At 41.9% G+C, this 20,679-nt stretch overlaps 1 protein-coding gene across 4 annotated transcripts in view; it reads right to left on the bottom strand.

Moving 5' to 3' along the window:
- Window positions 1-20,679, bottom strand: part of neto1l (neuropilin (NRP) and tolloid (TLL)-like 1, like) — a 76,963-nt gene that overhangs the window by 15,433 nt on the left and 40,851 nt on the right. For all 4 annotated transcript variants that reach the window (XM_085468535.1, XM_085468536.1, XM_085468533.1 and 1 more), the window contains exons 5-7: window positions 13,797-13,838; window positions 13,440-13,567; window positions 1,321-1,403 (exon numbers count right to left, since the gene is read on the bottom strand). In XM_085468535.1, the coding sequence (XP_085324661.1) occupies window positions 1,321-1,403; window positions 13,440-13,567; window positions 13,797-13,838 (253 nt within the window). The remainder of the gene's footprint in view (window positions 1-1,320; window positions 1,404-13,439; window positions 13,568-13,796; window positions 13,839-20,679) is intronic.

The following is a 20,679-nucleotide window of genomic DNA, read 5'->3' as shown; positions in this document are numbered from 1 at the left end:
ATTTGGAGATTAAAAACAGGTTACTTTATATTAATAGACTTGTTTGTGAGAAGTGCGCGAGAAGCAAGTGTGCAGCTTGCATGCTGTGAGTTAGATAAGAAGATCAATACCGCTCTCATATCTGTCCTTAAACTGCAAATCTACAGTCAGCAGTTGGTTAGTGTAGCTTATCATGAGGACTGGAATGGATAGCCTGACCTGGTTCTACCCACAGCTAATAAAATCCAGCATCCAGATCCTCTAAAGCAGGGGTGTCGAACATAAAGCCAAGGGGCCAGAATCGCCCAGTCGGGCCTAATGGATAGCTTTAGAAAATGTGAAAGAGGTCTTACATTTTTGGACAATTAAGTGTATTTTAATAAGTTTTAGACATTTTGACATTGTCTGTAAGCTCAGTGTTATAATTACAGGACAGTTTTTGAACTGTACACATTTATTTCTTACAGCTAAAGCCCAAACAGTCATGCTGACACATTTCTTTCATTTGCTACAGCAGCATTTATATATCATGTAGAAAGACTGAGACGTACTGTTGGAACTGACCTTCTTTCTCTTATAATGAAATATCTCTATTAAACCTGTAGTAAAAGTCCGGCCCACTCGTGATCAGAGTGGGCTGTATGTGGCCCTCGACATAAAACGAGTTTGACACCCCTGCTTTAAAGCTTGCTGCCTAAACTTGAAAAGAAATCCTGCCCAAATTCCTGAATTTAAATAATTTAATTGCATGTAAATTTTCCATGTAATTTTTTTTACAATTTAAAAATTTTACATTTAATCAAATTTGATTAACTCGATTGGTATACATTCAGTTTAGAGCACAATTCCCTTAGTAAAGAATTATTTGAATAAATTAACCTTTTAAAATATTTCCATTGCATGTTACTCAAAATTATTGCTTCATGTTTATTGAGGGAGAAGACTCCCACTTTTGACTGCATAAATGGAAATTATGAAGTTGTGATGTTACATATGCTGTAACTTGACCCTTTCCAGTCATTCAGCTCAGTTCATCTGTATTTCCCATATAGACATGAGTAGCATCATTCTTTTTATCTAGCTTTCATCAACAAAGCCAATATGTGATTACCCTTTAACTCAGCTAAAATACTTAAACAGTTTCCTTAAATTAAAAAAGTTTTTTTTTAGGCGACTTCAATTTCATGTTTTCAGATCAGAAGCTCATGAACAGCACAAAGTTGTTATATGAGGATAAAGTAAAGTGAGTGAAGTGATTTATACAATTGAAGATTTAAAACAAAGCCCTCTTGTGCAACAAGAGCATGTCACATTAAAGATGTACAAAAAAAAAAATCACACCTGCCGCCATCATACACTGCCACAAAGTTGCGCTTGCATTCATTGGAATTTGCCATCTCATAGTCGAGAAAACGCAGGTAGATCTGTCCGAGGAGGCAGAGAGGAGGGAAAAACAACAAAGAGAAGAGAAAGAAAAAGAAGCGATCAGGCGAGGAAAATCAAAGGACACAGTAAGATTTGGAGGTGACAGAAGAAAGATGTGAAGCAAACAGCGGAGAGGAGAGACAAGTGAGAGAAAAGATTTCAGCTCTTTCCTATTACTGCCCGGGCATCTCAGTCATTATCCAAGTGCCTGATATAGCAGCCCTGTAATGAAATAAGACTGACAGACAGCAGCTAGCACAAAGTCATTACATACGCATTTCAAATGAAGACTCAAAGACAGACGGAGTCTATTAGCTTTGCACTCATTATCCATATCTGTTGAGATAAAGAATTACATAAAACCTACAACCTTGTTAAACTTTAAGGACATGTTGGACGTTTTGCCACCAGTTTTGGATATTTAAGCGAAAAAAAGATGTCATCATTTAAAATTAAAATGCAAAGAACTTATACACCAAAGGACATATTTGGTATATAAACAGACTTACCTTATGTCTAACTATTCATGAAGCAACTAAGACAGATACAACACATGCTCTGTTTTAATATCCTAACAATCGCTCGTTGAGTAAAATATCCACCTTGCTATCCACCTTGACTCTTCATAGTAGCTATTCTGCACTTCCTAACTGTCTCCGCACCATTTTCTGTCACTCATTCATCAGGCTGAGCTCCCCCAATCACAGCTATGGTTCTGGTCGGCCGCTCACAGCACTTGCCATCATTACGGTTAATGAGCGGACGGCTCCTGGACTGTGACAGGAAAATTTGACGCTTTAAATACCCAAAGACAAAAGCTGCAGATGGAGCAGGATAATGGACCCTGCAATGTCAACTTGGCTTCAACAACATGACAAGCGAAATGGACTAGAGGGGGAAAACAAGCTAGCTCTCTCGAGGTATCACACTGATGTCAATAATCAGTCTAATAAAAAACAATCATATTCAGCTATACTGTCACAGGGATGGGGGAAGCGTTTTCTCTCCTATACTGCAATTGTGGAATTAAATACTGTCAAATTCATTGCAGGCTTTCTGATGCAAAGATGTATCCAGTTATAAACTCAATCACATAGGAAGCATGTGACTAAAAGTGATTTGTCCCAGGGAGTGTATAGATTACATTCATATTAATGGCTCTACACTGGGAGAGGGGGGGATACTCTGAAAATACACTTAAGCTGACGCCACTGAGTGCTGTTGTGTTCTTGTCAATATTACAATGATTTCCAGTACAGAGCATAAAATATGACTGAAAGCTTTAGACTGGAGATACATGCAGTAAGTGCCTAAAATTTGGTTTCTCAGCAGTTGGGATAATGCTGTGATTAAGTTAGTGATCTGAGACGAATGTCACTTGACATTGTAGTACAATATAAAAAGGTTTCTAAGTTTAGAAGTTCTAAGTTTTTAAGAACAAGGAAAACTTTGGATTAAGGGAAAACTGCCAGAAATGACTTTGACTAAGAACAAAGAATTTATAATACGTGGATGATGGCTCCTTTCCATATGGCAGATTACCAAAGACGACAGATTTAATGCAAAAATTTTAAGGTTATAGTGAAGGTTAAGGTTACAGTTAGGGACTCTCTGCCAATTTTTTCTTTGTCTGTTCTAGAGTTGAAGAGGCAAATAATTGGTAAAAGCACCAATGAGCATGTTAATTAGGACACTTGGCCCCGTCGTTTCATCGTCAGCGAATGGTGGGAGAATTAGACATGAAGTTTTCCACCTACAGCACAAAGAATGCACTAAATTCAGCCATCTGTAACTGATAAAAGTACTTTTTCAGCAAGCGGAGACTAATTGCTAATGCAAAACAATGTTGATATAATGAACAAATTAGGATTTTGGCATAGACTTCAATTGGTGCTAATGGCTAATTAAAGCAATAAAACTACAGCCATTAAATAGCATAATTCCCAGTCTTGACCATCATGACTGTTTCTGGATGGAAGCATGACAGTGATGGTGTTGAAGAAGGGGGCTTCTCCACATTGATCACGTTAGAATATCTGAACGGATGCACTGTCACAAAATTGTGTACAGAGTCTTGGAGCTGTGGCAAGGTTCAAAACCTTTGATACTGGAGGCATTCTGGTTTTCCGTTTCACCTGTTTTTGGTTAAATTTCTTTTAATCAATCAGTTCCTTTGCTGATATCTCAAAATTGTCAGTTATCGTGTGAAAATGTAGCTTTTAATTTTAAATATATAACCCTTATGAAAGACTAACCAGTGACCTGCACACTAACCAGTTAAGCTGAAAAATTGGCCCTCAGACTGGCCGATGGCTTTCTAGGGTGAGAGTTTCTAATATTGTAGCATTCTAACATGCTTAACTCGAGTACTTTTGTATGGCAGGCCATAAGGATGTGCATGTCTGTGAAAAAAAAATCCTTTCAGTATTGTCTTTGATCAGGCGTTGCATACACAAACTCATTATCTGACCGATGTAGTTACTGTGAGCACTGACTGGAAGGTGAACAGGAAGGCCTCATTATGTGACAAATATATAACATTTACTAACAAATTCACAAATAAAAGCTTCTGATGTTGTTTTTCTGTGGCTCCTAAGCCCTAACAGGCCGATGATGAAGAAAAATTCTGAGTGCAGATGGCATCACAACACAGAATGACAGCAACGGATAAGATAGATACAATCACCAATTTGTACGGTGAGAGATTGGCTCCAGCAGGGAAATAGGCTGCTTCTTCATTGATTGCAGCGCCCAATAATGACGCCGAATCCATCATTGACCGGGGAAGAATATGCTCTCTCTGTTGCTAAAGGGTGTCTGTAACAGCGCGTGCTGTTCATTACAGTCAGAATGAATGTCCATATTTTGACCATTATCATGAAAGGATGTAGAAGGTGTCAGACAGCGCGGGCAAGAAAAATCCAGACTGTGTAAAACAGACGGGACAGAGATGCTCTGTGGAAAACAGAGACACTGATGAGGTAACTGAATGTATCCCTCAGTACAGCTAATAAGTTTGCGCTGAATTTGGACGGCTGTCCAAAATAGCCCAAAGAACCTAAAAAAACAGAGCAGTGGTGATAGGAAGAGTTTATAAATTTAAATATAATGCAGTTTCAGTTCAAAGTTTTTGTAAATCACTCTTATTAGACATGTATATCACTGTGAATCCTAGTGAAGGGTAATCTATTCTGAAGTGGAGGATGAATGGTGGTGTAAAGTAACGTGATGGTATTAAATTTGGTGCATTGCTGTGACTTCTGGCAACAACACATGGTCATTACTGCTTACTTGCAGGTATGTTTTTCAGTCAGTCTCCACCTTTCTTTCCTTTTTACTCCATCCCTCTCTCTGCCATCTGCCATGTGCCATCTCACCCCCAAAACTCCATCCCTATATATTTAAGATCTTCAGTAAAACGCATTATTAAGCATTGCTTTCCCTTATTCCCTCCTTTCTCATGCTTCCACCTCCTCTCCTACCTCCTTCTCCCGGCTTCTCTCTGGAGTGCTCCGGTGCAGTCTAATTAGAGCCTCCGGTATAGGATGTCATTATCTCTGCTGTTTCTGGCACACTGGGTGTAGTGCAGTAGTGTATAAGCATAGGGAGATGAACACCTTGCTTTACACACTGTGCGACCTCCATGCATGCGTACACACAGTAATGTAGTCCCCCTCTCTGCAGCAGCATGTGACCATGCATGCGTCTACTTGACAGAGGTAGTGAGGAACCAAAGAGAGAAACTGTAGGTTTTTTATATTTTATGTGTAACTGAGTGCGAATAGTTGCAGTGCAGGTGGGAGCTTCAGGACTGTGATTTACAGAAGATAGAGTTGTACTAAAAATGTGATTTGCTGCCTTGTCCATCAGTGCCAATGACTGTCAGCCTCTGGCCCATGACTTGGCCTCGGAGGCATTTCTGCAGTACGAAATGTGACACTTATTCAAACTAATACATCATACTGCCAGGCTTGCTTGCTTTGTTACTCTTTCATGCACATAACTAACGTATTCACACACAAACGGAGGATGCATGTGATGCGCACAAACTTGACTTGTCTGTTTTGATGGCTCACTGGCAATGCATCAATTGATTTTTTTTAAAAAAAGAAAAAAAAATCAAGCATAACCTTTAACCCTGGCAAGACTCCCTGCTAATAGCTGTTTCAATTTAACACTTATTGTAAGCTTCCATGTGACGACTAAGAGTAAGTCTCCTGATTGATGCAGTTGTATAACTCCTGTGGCCTTGAGTTTTCAAAACAGCTGAATCCGAAGGTCATTTCTGAAGGGAAACCAGAGCATTAGCAGGAAATATGCGACCCGAGGAATATGCCAGATAAGAACAAATACTGTGCCCATGAATAACAGTCGAACCATTATCAGCCAGTCATATCATAAGCCAGTGTGTGTGTGTGTGTGTGTGTGTACAGTACAGAGAGCCTGCAGTTCAGTATGAAAAGCCTGTGTAGAAAAAAATACTGTGAACCTAATCACAGCTTCCATCTGATATAAACTATGCCTTAATAGCTTCTCTAATGTGTACTCTATAAATCTTAAAAGATCTCTACAGTAACCATAATAGCATGGCATCACTAATAAGCACTGAATTAGTGAAACTAATAGTGACACAGTAAAGCTGACAATACAGCTACCTTGCCTCACCCCCTGGAATAACTGAACAATGCACGTACTCGGAAAAATTGATTCCTATTAACATTAAGTCAGAGCAAGTCACTATTTCATATCCTGCTGTAGTATCTTATTATAATGATCATAGCATATCATCTCTTGCCAACTGAGAGACGATGGCAGCAGAAACCTAAGAAAGAGGAGGAAGAGGAGGAAGCGTCATGGAAGAACAGGCCCCTGCACGGTATGTACCACCGGCAGATAGAGGAAGTGGCTAACATCAAGAAATCCTACCAGTGGCTGGACAAAGCTGGACTGAAAGGCAGCACAGAGGCACTAATCATGGCAGCACAGGAGTAAGCTCTAGGCACAAGATCCATAGAGGCTGGGGTCTACCACACCAGGCAAGACCCCAGGTGCAAGCTGTTTAAAGATGGTCCTGATGCTAGCAGGCAGGGCATACGTGGAACGCCATAACCAAGTGGCCAGCATAGTATACAGAAACATCTGTGCTGAGTATGGCCTGGAAGTCCCGAAGGCACCCCTTAGTGTGGTGGAGAATGACCGACCTAAGATCCTGTGGGACTTCGAGACACAGATGAACAAAATGGTGCTGGCTAACCAACCAGATATAGCGGTGGTAGACAAGCGAAAGAAGACGGCTGTAGTGATCGATCTAGCGATACCGAATGACAGCAACATCAGGAAGAAGGAACACGAGAGGCTGGAGAAGTACCAAGGGCTCAGAGAAGAGCTCGAGAAGATGTGGAGGGTGAAGGTAACAGCAGTGCAGTGGTAATCAGAGCACTTGGTGCCGTGACTCCCAAGCTAGGAGAGTGGCTCCATCTAACTAATGAGCCTCCGGGTAAATTTAGATCGAAAGCCAAGATGTGAATCCAGTAGGTTACAAATGTGCATTACAACTGGGATCTTAAATTATTGACCAAAGAAATCAAACATGTACTATGTCCCTTAAATGCCTTAAATGTCTCTTTTTAAATAACAATTTAAATGTGTATGGTTTTTGGTGAGCATCACCAGCCACACCTAACATTACTGTCAAAGGAGCTTGCCAAGAAAAGCGTCTGGACTTCTTTAAGTTGCTTGAAGACGTTTCACCTCTCATCCGAGAAGCTTCTTCAGTTCTAAGGTCAAATGGTGGAGAGTCCCAGATATAAACCTAATGGGAGTTTCCCCCCACGGAGGGACAAAAGGACCCCCTGATGATCCTCTAATCGCCTGAGCCAAGGTGTGAAACTGGGCGTGGGTCCCAATCAGCCAGAGTCTCGGGTATGTTCATTGTGAAACCTGGCCCCACCTTATCATGCGAATTCCTGAGGTCAGATGGCCCAGGATGTGAGTGGGCATTAAGGCGTCTGGGAAGGGATCTCAAAACTGGATTATAGATGGCAGAGAGTTGGTGTCATACACACCCGCCTCTGTTCAAAGATGGTCGCTCACAGTGGACATAGATGGCTTCTTTCACTCCTCTTTCAAACCATCTGTCCTCTCTGTCCAAAATGTGAACGTTGGCATCCTGGAAAGAGTGTCCTTTATCCTTAAGATGCAGATGGACTGCTGAGTCTTGTCCTGTGGAGGTGGCTCTTCTGTGTTGTGCCATGCGCTTGTGAAGTGGCTGTTTGGTCTCTCCAATGTAGAGGTCTGGGCATTCCTCGCTGCACTGTACAGCATACACCACATTGTTAAGTCTGTGTTTTGGCGTTTTGTCTTTCGGGTGAACCAGTTTTTGTCTCAGCGTGTTGCTGGGTCTGAAATACACCGGGATGTCATGCTTGGAGAAAACTCTCCTGAGTTTCTCTGATACACCGGCTACATAGGGGATGACAATGTTGTTGCGTCTGTCCTTCTTATCCTCCCTCGCTGGTGTCTGGTCTTCTTTTCTGTGCCTCTTTGCTGACTTTAAGAACGCCCATTTAGGATAGCCGCACGTTTTGAGTGCTTCCTTTACATGTGTGTGTTCTTTCTTTTTTCCTTCAGGCTTAGAGGGAACATGTTCTGCCCGGTGGTGTAGGGTCCTAATTACTCCAAGTTTGTGTTCCAGAGGGTGATGGGAGTCAAAGAGGAGGTACTGGTCCGTGTGTGTGGGCTTCCGCTAAACTTTGATGTTGAGTTTGCCGTTCTCTTCAATGTGCACAGCGCAGTCCAGGAAAGGCAAACAGTTGTCCTTTGTGTCTTCCCTGGTGAATTTGATGTTCTTATCCACAGCGTTAATGTGCGCAGTGAAGGATTCCACTTCTTGTGTCTTGATTTTGACCCAGGTGTCGTCCACATATCTGTACCAGTGGCTGGGTACTCTTCCTTTGAAAGAGCCAAGAGCCTTCCTTTCCACTTCCTCCATGTAAAGGTTGGCTACAATAGGTGACACGGGGGAGCCCATGGCACAGCCATGTTTTTGTCTGTAAAAGCCTTCGTTGTACTTGAAATATGTAGTGGTGAGGCAGAGGTCTAACAGTGTGCGGATCTGATCGGGTGTGAAGTTGGTCCTGTCCTCCAAGGAGCTGTCTTCTTGTAGTCGTTTTCTGACAGTCTCCACGGCCTCCGTGGTGGGTATGCAAGTGAAGAGAGAGACTACATCAAAGAGAGAGAGACTACATCTCTACATTGGAGAGACCAATCAGCCACTTCACAAGCGCATGGCACAACACAGAAGAGCCACCTCCACAGGACAAGACTCAGCAGTCCATCTGCATCTTAAGGATAAAGGACACTCTTTCGAGGATGCCAACGTTCACATTTTGGACAGAGAGGACAGATGGTTTGAAAGAGGAGTGAAAGAAGCCATCTATGTCCACTGTGAGTGACCATCTTTGAACAGAGGCGGGGGTTTACGACACCAACTCTCTGCCATCTATAATCCAGTTTTGAGATCCCTTCCCAGACGCCTTAACGCCCACTCACATCCTGGGCCATCTGACCTCAGGAATTCGCATGATAAGGTGGGGCCAGGTTTCACAATGAACACACCCGAAACTCTGGCTGATGGGGACCCACACCCAGTTTCACACCTTGGCTCAGGCGATTAGAGGATCATCAGGGGGTCCTTTTGTCCCTCTGTGGGGGGAAACTCCCACTAGGTTTATATCTGGGACTCTCCACCATTTGACCTTAGAACTGAAGAAGCTTCTCGGATGAGAGGTGAAACGTCTTCAAGCAACTTAAAGAAGTCCAGACGCTTTTCTTTGCAAGCTCCTTTGACTACGATGACCTGGATGACTGAGAACCTTCACAGACATATTGCCGTACATTTTGGGAGGAACACCCTTCAACTGGTGCGGGAGTATGAAAGGGAATCAAGGAAACTAGCAGATTATAGGAACCATCTCCGTTTCAACCTAAGATGTAGACAAAGCAGAGTTGTTCCTAAGAGCCTGCGCCTTGGATCCACTGTCAGGGGATACAGAGCAGACTTGATTCTACAGAGAGCACAAAATCAACTTTTAAGTGAAAGGATAAGACAGGTCCATTTCACCATAGATGCCCTCCAGATCAAGATCAGCCAGACCCTGTAGGAACTGGAAATCCTTCTACCCTCTCCAATCTTAGAAGAGGTTTACAAGTTTGTGGACAAGGCTCAGCGGGCCCAACACTCTAAAGGAAAAGAAAGACAACGCAGGAAATTTCACACCTTGCTTTCAAAAACACACACTCCTCATCCTGAACCTACACAACCCAGAGAAGAAAACACACCTGATGTCAGTCAGGAGAAATGGGTTAAGAACTTTTCAGACAGGATTCTCACTGAACCTGAAAAGAGAGTATTAGCCAAAGGACTCAATTTTGCCATTGCTCCACAACAGTTGCCCATAGTGGACCTCATCACAGCCACAGAATCTGCCATACGGATTAATAAATTATCACAGACAGAAGCAGAGCAAATCAGGATGAAAGTCTCAGCCACGCTCTCCAGTGCCAAAGTCCCTCCATCCAACCTCACAATACAGGAAAAGAAGGCCGTCGCTTCCCTGAGCAAAGACCACAACATCACTGTTTTACCAGCTGATAAGGGAAGATGCACCGTGGTCCTAAACACTACAGATTACCATACAAAGATCACTACTCTCCTCAGTGACAACAATACCTACGAAGCCTTAAAGCGAGACCCCACAAGCAGCTACAAAAAGAAAGTTATAGCTTGCCTTCAAGACTTTGAAAAGGACAAAATTGTTGACCGCCTTACATATCACCGCCTTTACCCAGGTGATGCCATACCCTGCATCTATGGACTTCCTAAAATCCACAAGGAAGCTGTCCCACTCAGACCCATAGTCAGTAGCATAAACTCAGTCACTTATAACATTGCTAAACACCTTGCTACCATCCTTGCTCCTCTCGTGGGGAACACCCCACACCACATCAAGAACTCCACTGACTTTACAGACAAGGTCCAGAAACTTACCCTGGATCCAGATGAAACCATGGTGTCCTTTGATGTAGTCTCTCTCTTCACTTGCATACCCACCACGGAGGCCGTGGAGACTGTCAGAAAACGACTACAAGAAGACAGCTCCTTGGAGGACAGGACCAACTTCACACCCGATCAGATCTGCACACTGTTAGACCTCTGCCTCACCACTACATATTTCAAGTACAACGAAGGCTTCTACAGACAAAAACATGGCTGTGCCATGGGCTCCCCCGTGTCACCTATTGTAGCCAACCTTTACATGGAGGAAGTGGAAAGGAAGGCTCTTGGCTCTTTCAAAGGAAGAGTACCCAGCCACTGGTACAGATATGTGGACGACACCTGGGTCAAAATCAAGACCCAAGAAGTGGAATCCTTCACTGCGCACATCAACGCTGTGGATAAAAACATCAAGTTCACCAGGGAAGACACAAAGGACAACTGTTTGCCTTTCCTGGACTGCGCTGTGCACATTGAAGAGAACGGCAAACTCAACATCGAAGTTTAGCGGAAGCCCACACACACGGACCAGTACCTCCTCTTTGACTCCCATCACCCTCTGGAACACAAACTTGGAGTAATTAGGACCCTACACCACCGGGCAGAACATGTTCCCTCTAAGCCTGAAGGAAAAAAGAAAGAACACACACATGTAAAGGAAGCACTCACAACGTGCGGCTATCCTAAATGGGCGTTCTTAAAGTCAGCAAAGAGGCACAGAAAAGAAGACCAGACACCAGCGAGGGAGGCTAAGAAGGACAGACGCAACAACATTGTCATCCTCTATGTAGCCGGTGTATCAGAGAAACTCAGGAGAGTTTTCTCCAAGCATGACATCCCGGTGTATTTCAGACCCAGCAACACGCTGAGACAAAAACTGGTTCACCCGAAAGACAAAACGCCAAAACACAGACTTAACAATGTGGTGTATGCTGTACAGTGCAGCGAGGAATGCCCAGACCTCTACATTGGAGAGACCAAACAGCCACGTCACAAGCGCATGGCACAACACAGAAGAGCCACCTCCACAGGACAAGACTCAGCAGTCCATCTGCATCTTAAGGATAAAGGACACTCTTTCGAGGATGCCAACGTTCACATTTTGGACAGAGAGGACAGATGGTTTGAAAGAGGAGTGAAAGAAGCCATCTATGTCCACTGTGAGCGACCATCTTTGAACAGAGGTGGTGGTTTACGACACCAACTCTCTGCCATCTATAATCCAGTTTTGAGATCCCTTCCCAGACGCCTTAACGCCCACTCACATCCTGGGCCATCTGATCTCAGGAATTTGCATGATAAGGTGGGGCCAGGTTTCACAATGAACACACCCGAAACTCTGGCTGATGGGGACCCACACCCAGTTTCACACCTTGGCTCAGGCGATTAGAGGATCATCAGGGGGTCCTTTTGTCCCTCCGTGGGGGGAAACTCCCACTAGGTTTATATCTGGGACTCTCCACCATTTGACCTTAGAACTGAAGAAGCTTCTCGGATGAGAGGTGAAACGTCTTCAAGCAACTTAAAGAAGTCCAGACGCTTTTCTTTGCAAGCTCCTTTGACTACGATGACCTGGATGACTGAGAACCTTCACAGACTAACATTACTGTATTCCAGGTAAACATCAAACCCAAAGTTTACAGGTTAGGTTTTGTTTGTCTTTAAAACTGAACAGATTTCTATGTAGCTTGCAAAGAAGACATATACATTTTGTGTTTACATACAACCAGTTCTTTTGGTCATCTGACTTTCTACAGTGGCATAATGAAGATAATAAGAACGATAAAAATAAATGAACCACATGTCTGTGCCATAAGTGAGTCATAGTTAAAGAAGCCTGTCATGACCAAAGTTATAAATACATTCTCACATATGTACAAACCAGACACGCGCAGATCCAAAAGACACTGTAATATAAAACATGGGTTTATTTAATGTCACGATTTATAGTTTTAGTATTACGAGGGAGATCAAATATTTTAACATTTTAACTATGCAGACACCATAATTCCTTCCTGCCCTTCAAAGAATTGTTCTAACCATGAAAGTCAAAGTAAAATTGTGGCCTTATGCTATCAAATCAAACCCCCCAAATGCACTCAGAAGAGGGCCAACACTATTTGAGCAGCAGATTTACTGCAGTCATGGATGTACAGGATCAAACCATATAGAATCATATGAGAGGTGGTAGCATTTGTAAAATATAGCCTTTTCCTGCACTGCTGCTCTGCCCTTAGGAAACACTTAATCCCATGCATTAATGCAGCACAGGTACCTCTAGTAGATAAGGAAGCATGTCTAGTGTGTATTAGGGGTTGGAGCAAAGGTGTGCATGTATATGCATGTCCTGTATTTGTATATGCAAAACACAGGCGAGGAAAACAAATGCAGGCTGTTGCAGGCCTCAGGGTCAAACTGCAACCCAACACTATTTTATCAATGGTAACGCTTCCTGCCTCTCTTTGTTTGTTCAGTCCTCTCTCCTTCTGCAGCGCTCTCTTTTTTTTCTTCCCTCCCTCTATTCCTCTTGGCAACAGCTCACTGATTAAAAAAATGGGCCTGACCCCAAATAAACCCTTCTGCCTATCTGTCTGACCCTAGCGGGGAAACAAGTCCTCCCCCCAGCCACAAACACTCTCGTCGGGATACTGCTGACAGCTGCAGACAAACTGACATGTAATATCAAAGCTTCCTGATGCAACCCCTGATCTTACTGCCTGTGTGGCGAAATATAGAAAGGAAACAGATAATTATTAAGAAAAAATATCCTCAATATCTCAACAGAAGCCGGAAATTTCACAAGGAATACATCCAGGATTTGTCAGCTGAACATTAGTCTTTCTGATGTAACTATGTTGTGCTGTCATCAGCTCAGCTAATGGGGACACAATTTCATTTCCATTTTATTTCATGTGACATTTCAAAATTTGGCTTCAAATCAAATTCACAGTTTGATGGGAGCGTAGTTTACGTCACTGACCTTGGAGCGCGGCGGGGCACGGATGTACCATTTACAGTCGACGGCCTCTGTGGCACCGGCCTTTCCGTCTCTGGTGATCTGATGAGACTCGACGATACCTTCTGGGCCAACCATGTCATACTGACAGGCTGAAACACACGCATATGTATAAACACACCCAAAACAAATGCATGCACACATGTGTGGTTCATGCAGACAAACACCGATGATTAAGAGGTATAACACATGCACCAACACACAGTATGTATATAAGTGATAGTAAAACAGCATAAATACACTTTAGAGAGACAAGAGAAGAAGAATGGCTATAGAGAGAGAAAGAAAGCAGAAAGCGGGAGAGAGAGGGAGTGTACCTACAGGGCAGAGGTGGGGGTATTCCCATGTCTCCAAAGTCTGGATCTGAGGAGAGAGCAGAATAGAGGAAGGGGGAAATTATTTTTTAATATATGATTACAAAATCAAAATCATTACAGAGGAAAACACAACAAGGTTTATCTATGTACTGAGGAACTTCCTGCAAAGACAACAAACTGCTGTCCTCACGTATAAATTATTTCAGCGTCTCTGAATGCTTTGCTGCTTTTTCCTCTTTGAAGTCACCAACAGGAAGTTCTCCAGATATTCTCCATATAACATCTGGTTATGTGTGACTTTTGCACTTTGCACTGGTGGATTAAGCATTAAAGCAACATAAAAAATATTTTTTTAACTACAGGTACCAACACTGTTAAGGCAGCTGTGCCATTAATGTTTTAAACTGGGAAGTGCTCCAGTATCTATTTGTCTATCTGAACCCGCACTAAGCTATATGCTAACATCACCATGCTAGCATTTTAATTACTATACAGTTGTTTAGTTTGTCATTTTAGCACGTTCACATCTACAACATTGGAAAGTGTGAGCTCACAAACCGTTGCAGGGCATGCATGATAACGAGTCTAGCTGAAATCATTGAACCAAAGGACCAACGTTTTAGAAACTGATAAAGCAGGATGAATAAACCAAACTGAGCGGCAATTCTTTTTTTTCTTTTTTTTTAATCTATGGAGTATTTGAAAAACGCTTTTTTGTTTCCTTAGAGTAGTTTGATAAAATTACAAAAAGAAATCTACTCCACCCACATGCAAAGTCCTGCAGTACAATAAAACAACCTCTTAATATGTTTGTCAGATATTGCTCTGAATAAAATCAAACGATTTGGAGGATTGAGGCAAATGCACGCTTGTGCTTCAATTCAATATTGTTATCAGGACATTGCAGCTGTATTTTACAGTAATTGGCTTTAAACCAAGACAGGTGATGATTTTGTGAAGTGTAGCAGCCAACTTATTGATGCCAACATGAGGTCACCGTCAAGTCAGTATTTACTCACAATCAGGGTTGGGTAGCGACAGATCACATGCAACCAGCATCATGTAATATTATTCTTTAAAGAAACAAAAATCAAAATTAACTGTGATAAAAAAAAATCTGTTCGATTATAGATCATCAACGATTATTAATCACATCGTAAGTACACCCTTAAAAGGCAAAAATTGTTTTTAAATTGGTGACCAATTGTGTTTAGTAACTTATGATGAAGATGTTTGCGTTTCTTAAAAAATGTCCTGCTTGGGGGTGCATTTCAAGGTCCATGTTGGTAATCCTGACTTTTGAGAGTCCTGACTTTACAATCCACGATGGCAGCATTGCATGCAAATGTTAGCAAAACTGCGAAACCTGTAATCTGTTATGATCTGTGACCTGCTAAATAAGCCATATAAAGAGCCCTGACCAGTCTCTACCCACGACGGGTTGCAGAAGTGTTTTTAAAAGCATAAAGCATTTGTTTTTAAATAATTTCCCCTAGGGATCAATACAGTATTCTGATTCTGATTCTGAAAACTGGTACTGCGCTGTATTGCTAGTGGTAGATGAATGACTCCACCTTGCTAGGAAGCATAACAAATCCTCACTTTTCTAATTTTACTACTGGAACACAAATAGCTAAATGCACAAACATGTCAGAGCTGAAGAATCTTTCTCAGTTAGATAGCCAGTGTTTAAAAAAATGTTCATTCGGGTTGGAATTTTGTTTTAACCATCAGATAGCTTGCATGGATAATGGTAGCACTAGCATAGCTCATTAGCTAACACACAACATCACTTATTTTAGCTATATTTCAAAGCAATTCAGGTTAGATTACATTTTTTGCAAATCAGTGGATGAGTGGTAATTCATGACATTCAGATGAATGCTTCCTGTGCAGATGACGCTGTAAGCCTCTGGAAAGTATATAGCAAAGATAACCTTTCTTGGGCTCGGCTCCCCTGAGCTCACCACATAAGTCTCATTTTTGTTCCATTTAGCAGTGCCAGAACAAAGCATAACTGAGGCTTAACAGACCTAAACGGAAGAGAAGAAACATTAAATGTGTCCTAAAGAAAGGTTTTAAAATTTTAGCAGACTGCGAGGCTGTGACGGTAATCCTCCACCAAACTTTTACATATTCAGAACAAAAATCAAACTCAACTTCCCAGCTGTACGTGATAAGAAACATGTCACGCAAAGTTTAAAAAGTCAGCTTCAAGTGAGAGCTTTTTAGCAGTTTTTCCTGAATAATGTTGCAATAAATTACATCAACAAGGCCAGCCTTTCTGAGCTGTGTTCCCTCCTCCTGCTAGCGCAACATCACAGTCTCATCTCTTATCCCCAAAGACTCAATATCACTCTTCAGATGACTTCACAGAAGACAGAAATTGACTCTTGAACACTCTCACTAGTCTTTCACATCATCATTTCAGTGTGTGTATCTTGTCAAGGAGGTTTGTGTGTGTTTTTTCAGTCTATCAGAATTTCATAAGCACAAACCGGTGAAGCTTAAACGCGTCTAAAATTCATGCGATGTGTGATTATTTATGATTGTTTCTCAATAAAAGGAAAGAGCAAAGAAGTTATTAGGCTACTTTTCTGATGCAGCATTCCACTATTACACCACTGCATGTCACCTGCCCTGAAATACAGCATTCTCTTTGATGTAAAACCTCCACAGAATTACAATACATTCCCAGAGACCCCATTTTATTCCAGCCTAGTAACAGAGCGGTTGGGCTTTCAAAGATATGCCGTTAGCTGTGATCTTCGGGCTGCATTCTTTTGAGGATAGAGCCTGCAGAAACAAGAAACACAAAAAAAGGCTTCACATTAAATCTGATTGTTCCTTGCCAAATCGAGACATGGCTACCATTGACTGAGCTCTGTGTGGAAAATGAGGTCTGATTGCACAGCGTGAACACCTTGTCTAAATGTCAAAGTTTTTTTTTGTCTGTATGTATGCCCTAATTTTTCTGTCTAGACATGAGTCGGTACTTGAGTGTGAGCACTTCGGACTCGGAAAAACATTGCACCGACGCCTGTGCTGCGGTGATATAAAAAAAGGGAGTCAAATGATGGAACAGATAGGATTCAGATAGGCACTCTTGGCTCAATTTCTGCTTTGTTCTCACAGATTCAGAAGATGGGAACCTCCCCAAATGGTGAGAAGACGAGCCTGTTGAATACCTGTGACAAATGTAGCAAGGCTGCCGAAACCCCTTCTCTCTTTGGCACTTTAACACCGTCTGGGACAGTAAAACATTCATGTGAGCACAAAAGCAGTCAGGAGACGTGCTTAGAGTGTACTCAAGAGTTTCTCCTGAGGCTTTTACTACACTTCCCTCCTGATTAATTGTTGCTTTCAACTTAGGCTCAATGATTCAATCTCTAAAAAGCTGAATGGGGAATACCACGCAATTTTAAAAGTGGCTCCTCTGGCCTTGGACAGCTAAGTGGTAGTAAACATGTTTTTTGTCTTTTGGAGAAAGCAATGCTTTGCTTGTACATTTCAAACAAATCCACCCACTTGTCGTCTTTCCATCTGGAGAAGTGGTGAAAGATGCCATATGCTTCAATATTATGAGTGATTTTTTTTCCTTTTACAAGGAAAACATGTGAATTTGCTGTAATGTAATATAACATTTGTTAAATTTGCAAATGAAAGCGGTGTGGCCTAGTTTTTGTATACGGTTAAAAACCACACATTTAGAGCCCATTTAGCATCTTTATTCCATTGATCGTTTAAGCTCATTTTATCTTTACATATACTATAAATAATGAAAAACAAGAATGTAAAAGGAGGATCTCGCTCTCTATCCACACACACACAAGCAGGTATTGTTTATTCATACACGGGAGTTTGAAATAAACAAAATATGATGCATTGATTCTTCTTCTTGTGGACTGACTTTGAGGCAGCCTTGGTGTGGATATCAGCCAACTTGCAAAGGTCTGATGTTAATTAGTACGGCAAGTATATTTAACTCGTGATCACCTTAAAGATGGAGTAATTATAGACTCTGAAATATAAAACTATGTTATGATAGATATCAACATTTATCAAGTAATAAGAGGCATTAACAGAGTTAAACTGTTATCTCATCTGGGCGCTGCATCTGCAAACACGCAGACGTGTACTAGGCAAGGATCAATAACAAACTAGGCTGATCAGAAAGGTAATCAGTATATTTCCTTAAATGTCAATGCATTCCTCAAAGCCTGCTGACTGCACCACTTATGAAAGCCCCCCCCCCCCCCCCCCCCCCCCCCCCCCCCCCCACTTCTCATTATCCGTGTCTACATTGCCTCTCAGAGCATCTTTACTAGGTGTAGTGGGGAGTTAGGCAGGCAGGAGAGCAGAAGGGCATGAGGGATGAGAAAATCAAAGTGGAAGACACTTAATGAAACTGTAACCTTCAGGTCATCGATGATAGTTGCGGCACAGATTTATTATTGGGCTTTGGCATCACTTACCCAAACACGATCACAGGGGCAAGAAACCTAAGTGGAATGTATCTATGGCGATGCACACACACATTCGGGCAAACACACACACATTCATGAACCTTTGATAAAGGTTATTCCTAACATCAAGAACGAAGAGGGTGCTATGCCTATAAATGTCACTTGTGTGACCTTTGACCTTTTTAAACTTCAGCTCTTGAATTTCATTCTGATGGGTCCCATCCCTCTCGCCATCCATCACCTTCTCTGCCCTCGCTGATTAATCAATTTAATCAATTACATGGATTGATGGAATGATTCATGAAGCATATACAGAAGAAGTGTACTCCTTCCACAGCAGCTGATTTAACCCTGTTAAATTGGATGCATCAGCTCACCAGCACTATTAATACTGATTACACTGTGAATGGGACATTTCAGAAGGCTCTTTCTGTGTGTTGCTACACTGAAGGTAAATATCATAAAATAGAGATTTCAGCTCAGACAGCTGACATGTGGGATCTGTGCGTTCTCTGCAGACGTATTCGCTGCAGTGTCTTTAAAAGCCCTGCTTTATCGTATAAATGCTTTCGAAGCAAGCTGGATTCAGAGCACATCCACACTTGGCCACACCCTCTCCTCCCTTCATAAAGCTCGTCTAAGTGTAATCTGGGACTTACTGCGTTTACCCTTTGCAGCACAGAACTGCTCACTTTAAAGCCTGGGATGCAGACTTTAAGTCCTATATGTGCTCTTCATTCACAGGCAACTTAAAGAGAAAAACACCTCCAGCGTACAGTTTAATCTTAACCACACAAACAGCTTTTTTGCATATTATTATATGTACAACAGGTATGGTTAAAAAAAGAGAAGGTAGCACAACCACTGCAATTCCCAGAGACAGAGCAGAATTCACAGAAGCTATAATCTGCATGCTAAGTTGGCTACTTAAAAAAGTACTACAACAAAGTGCCAGGTCTCAACTTCAGTTTGAGTCTTTGAATATTTGAGGAACTCTGCACAATTATGGTATTCTGTGATTTGACTCTGATGGCCCATCACGGCAGAATGAAATCCTAGTGGTGATGGGAATTAGGGCAGACCCCCCGGAGATGGGGAGGGGGTGGTTTGGACGAAGGAGTCTGCAAGGGAGAATGAAAGAGGAGCCGCGCAAGTTAAAGTATACAGAGTGGAGGCTGACTGGCTTAAAGAAGGCGGGCAGATAGATCATTGGACTGCAGCAATGATGTCGGCTTTACAGAGTGGAAAAGAGGAAGTGAGGCAACGAATAGACTAGCAGCCAAGCATAAGCTTCTTCATTAAAGGCAGGAAGGCTGAAGGTGGCACAAGCATACCAGACATTCACTTGGGAGACTCCAGTCTGGGAGTATTTTTAATTTCTGCTTACACTTTCTATTTGCTTTCATTTTTATTCCTGGTTTAGTTACGTTTAGGCATACAACAATTAGGATGTTAACGATAGGGTGAGATAAAGGTAGATGTGGCGACCCCTAAAAGGAGCAGCCACAAGAAGAAAGTCAGGCGCTAGAACTATTTGTTCACACAGCCACAGAAACTACTTGATTAGGGTTAGATCTTCGTTTGGGTTAAAGTACACTGTTAACCATCAGATTTTTAAAAAAGCACATCTAAAGGTCACACAAAGCCACACATTTTACTTGCAAATATTCACGTGGTGTTTAGTTGTCATTTATTTTTTAAAAAGTAACTAAAGGTTGTGATAACAGCTTCCACAGAAAACTTATTCTGACTGTGAGGAGTAACAATGTGACCGTGTAAAGGAATACGACTTTAAAATCCACAAATAGATGAGTTCATTGTATAAAAAAAGCATGCATGGAAAAAAATTCCCCACAATAAGCAATAGCTGAAGGTCTGTGTGAGCAACACCAGGGAAGATAAAAGGGCCTGGTTTGTGTGTCAAAGACTTCAGGCTGTCATTGAAGTTTTTGCTCTTTTTTTTTCTCCACAGAATATTAAATTTTTTTCTGACTTCATGTCACTTAGATCCCTAAAAATCTGGCCCTTATGTGTGAAAATACCTCCCACACAGTTCTCTCAATATTGGCATAATCCTGCTCAAATTTTAGCAAAGACCAGGGACTTCAGTGTAATATCCAATATTTCATTTCAAACTGAATGCGCTGAAGCACAGCCCCGAATGAGCGGGGAAAAAAACGTAGCTGTGAAAATACACACGGTCTGGACTGTATGTGAAAGCAAACATGAGCAGCTTGCAAATGCCAGCTCAAATTTGCTCATTACATTTCTTCAAAACATGTTTGTACTAGCAGTTTGGCAGTGGCAACTCTGGACACGAAAACAATCATTACGAATTTGCTGTGGTAAAACTTTCTGAAACAAATGATACGTAGGTCCTGATTATCCCTATTTGGCAGCATGTTTAGTGATAAATGTTAT

The sequence above is a fragment of the Copadichromis virginalis genome, linkage group LG9 (genome assembly GCF_057382275.1).
Source record: "Copadichromis virginalis isolate Kocher_CV1m ecotype Utaka linkage group LG9, C_Virginalis_male_GT1.1, whole genome shotgun sequence".
Classification (NCBI taxonomy): Eukaryota; Metazoa; Chordata; class Actinopteri; order Cichliformes; family Cichlidae; genus Copadichromis; species Copadichromis virginalis.
This window is presented reverse-complemented; position numbering and strand designations above follow the sequence as displayed.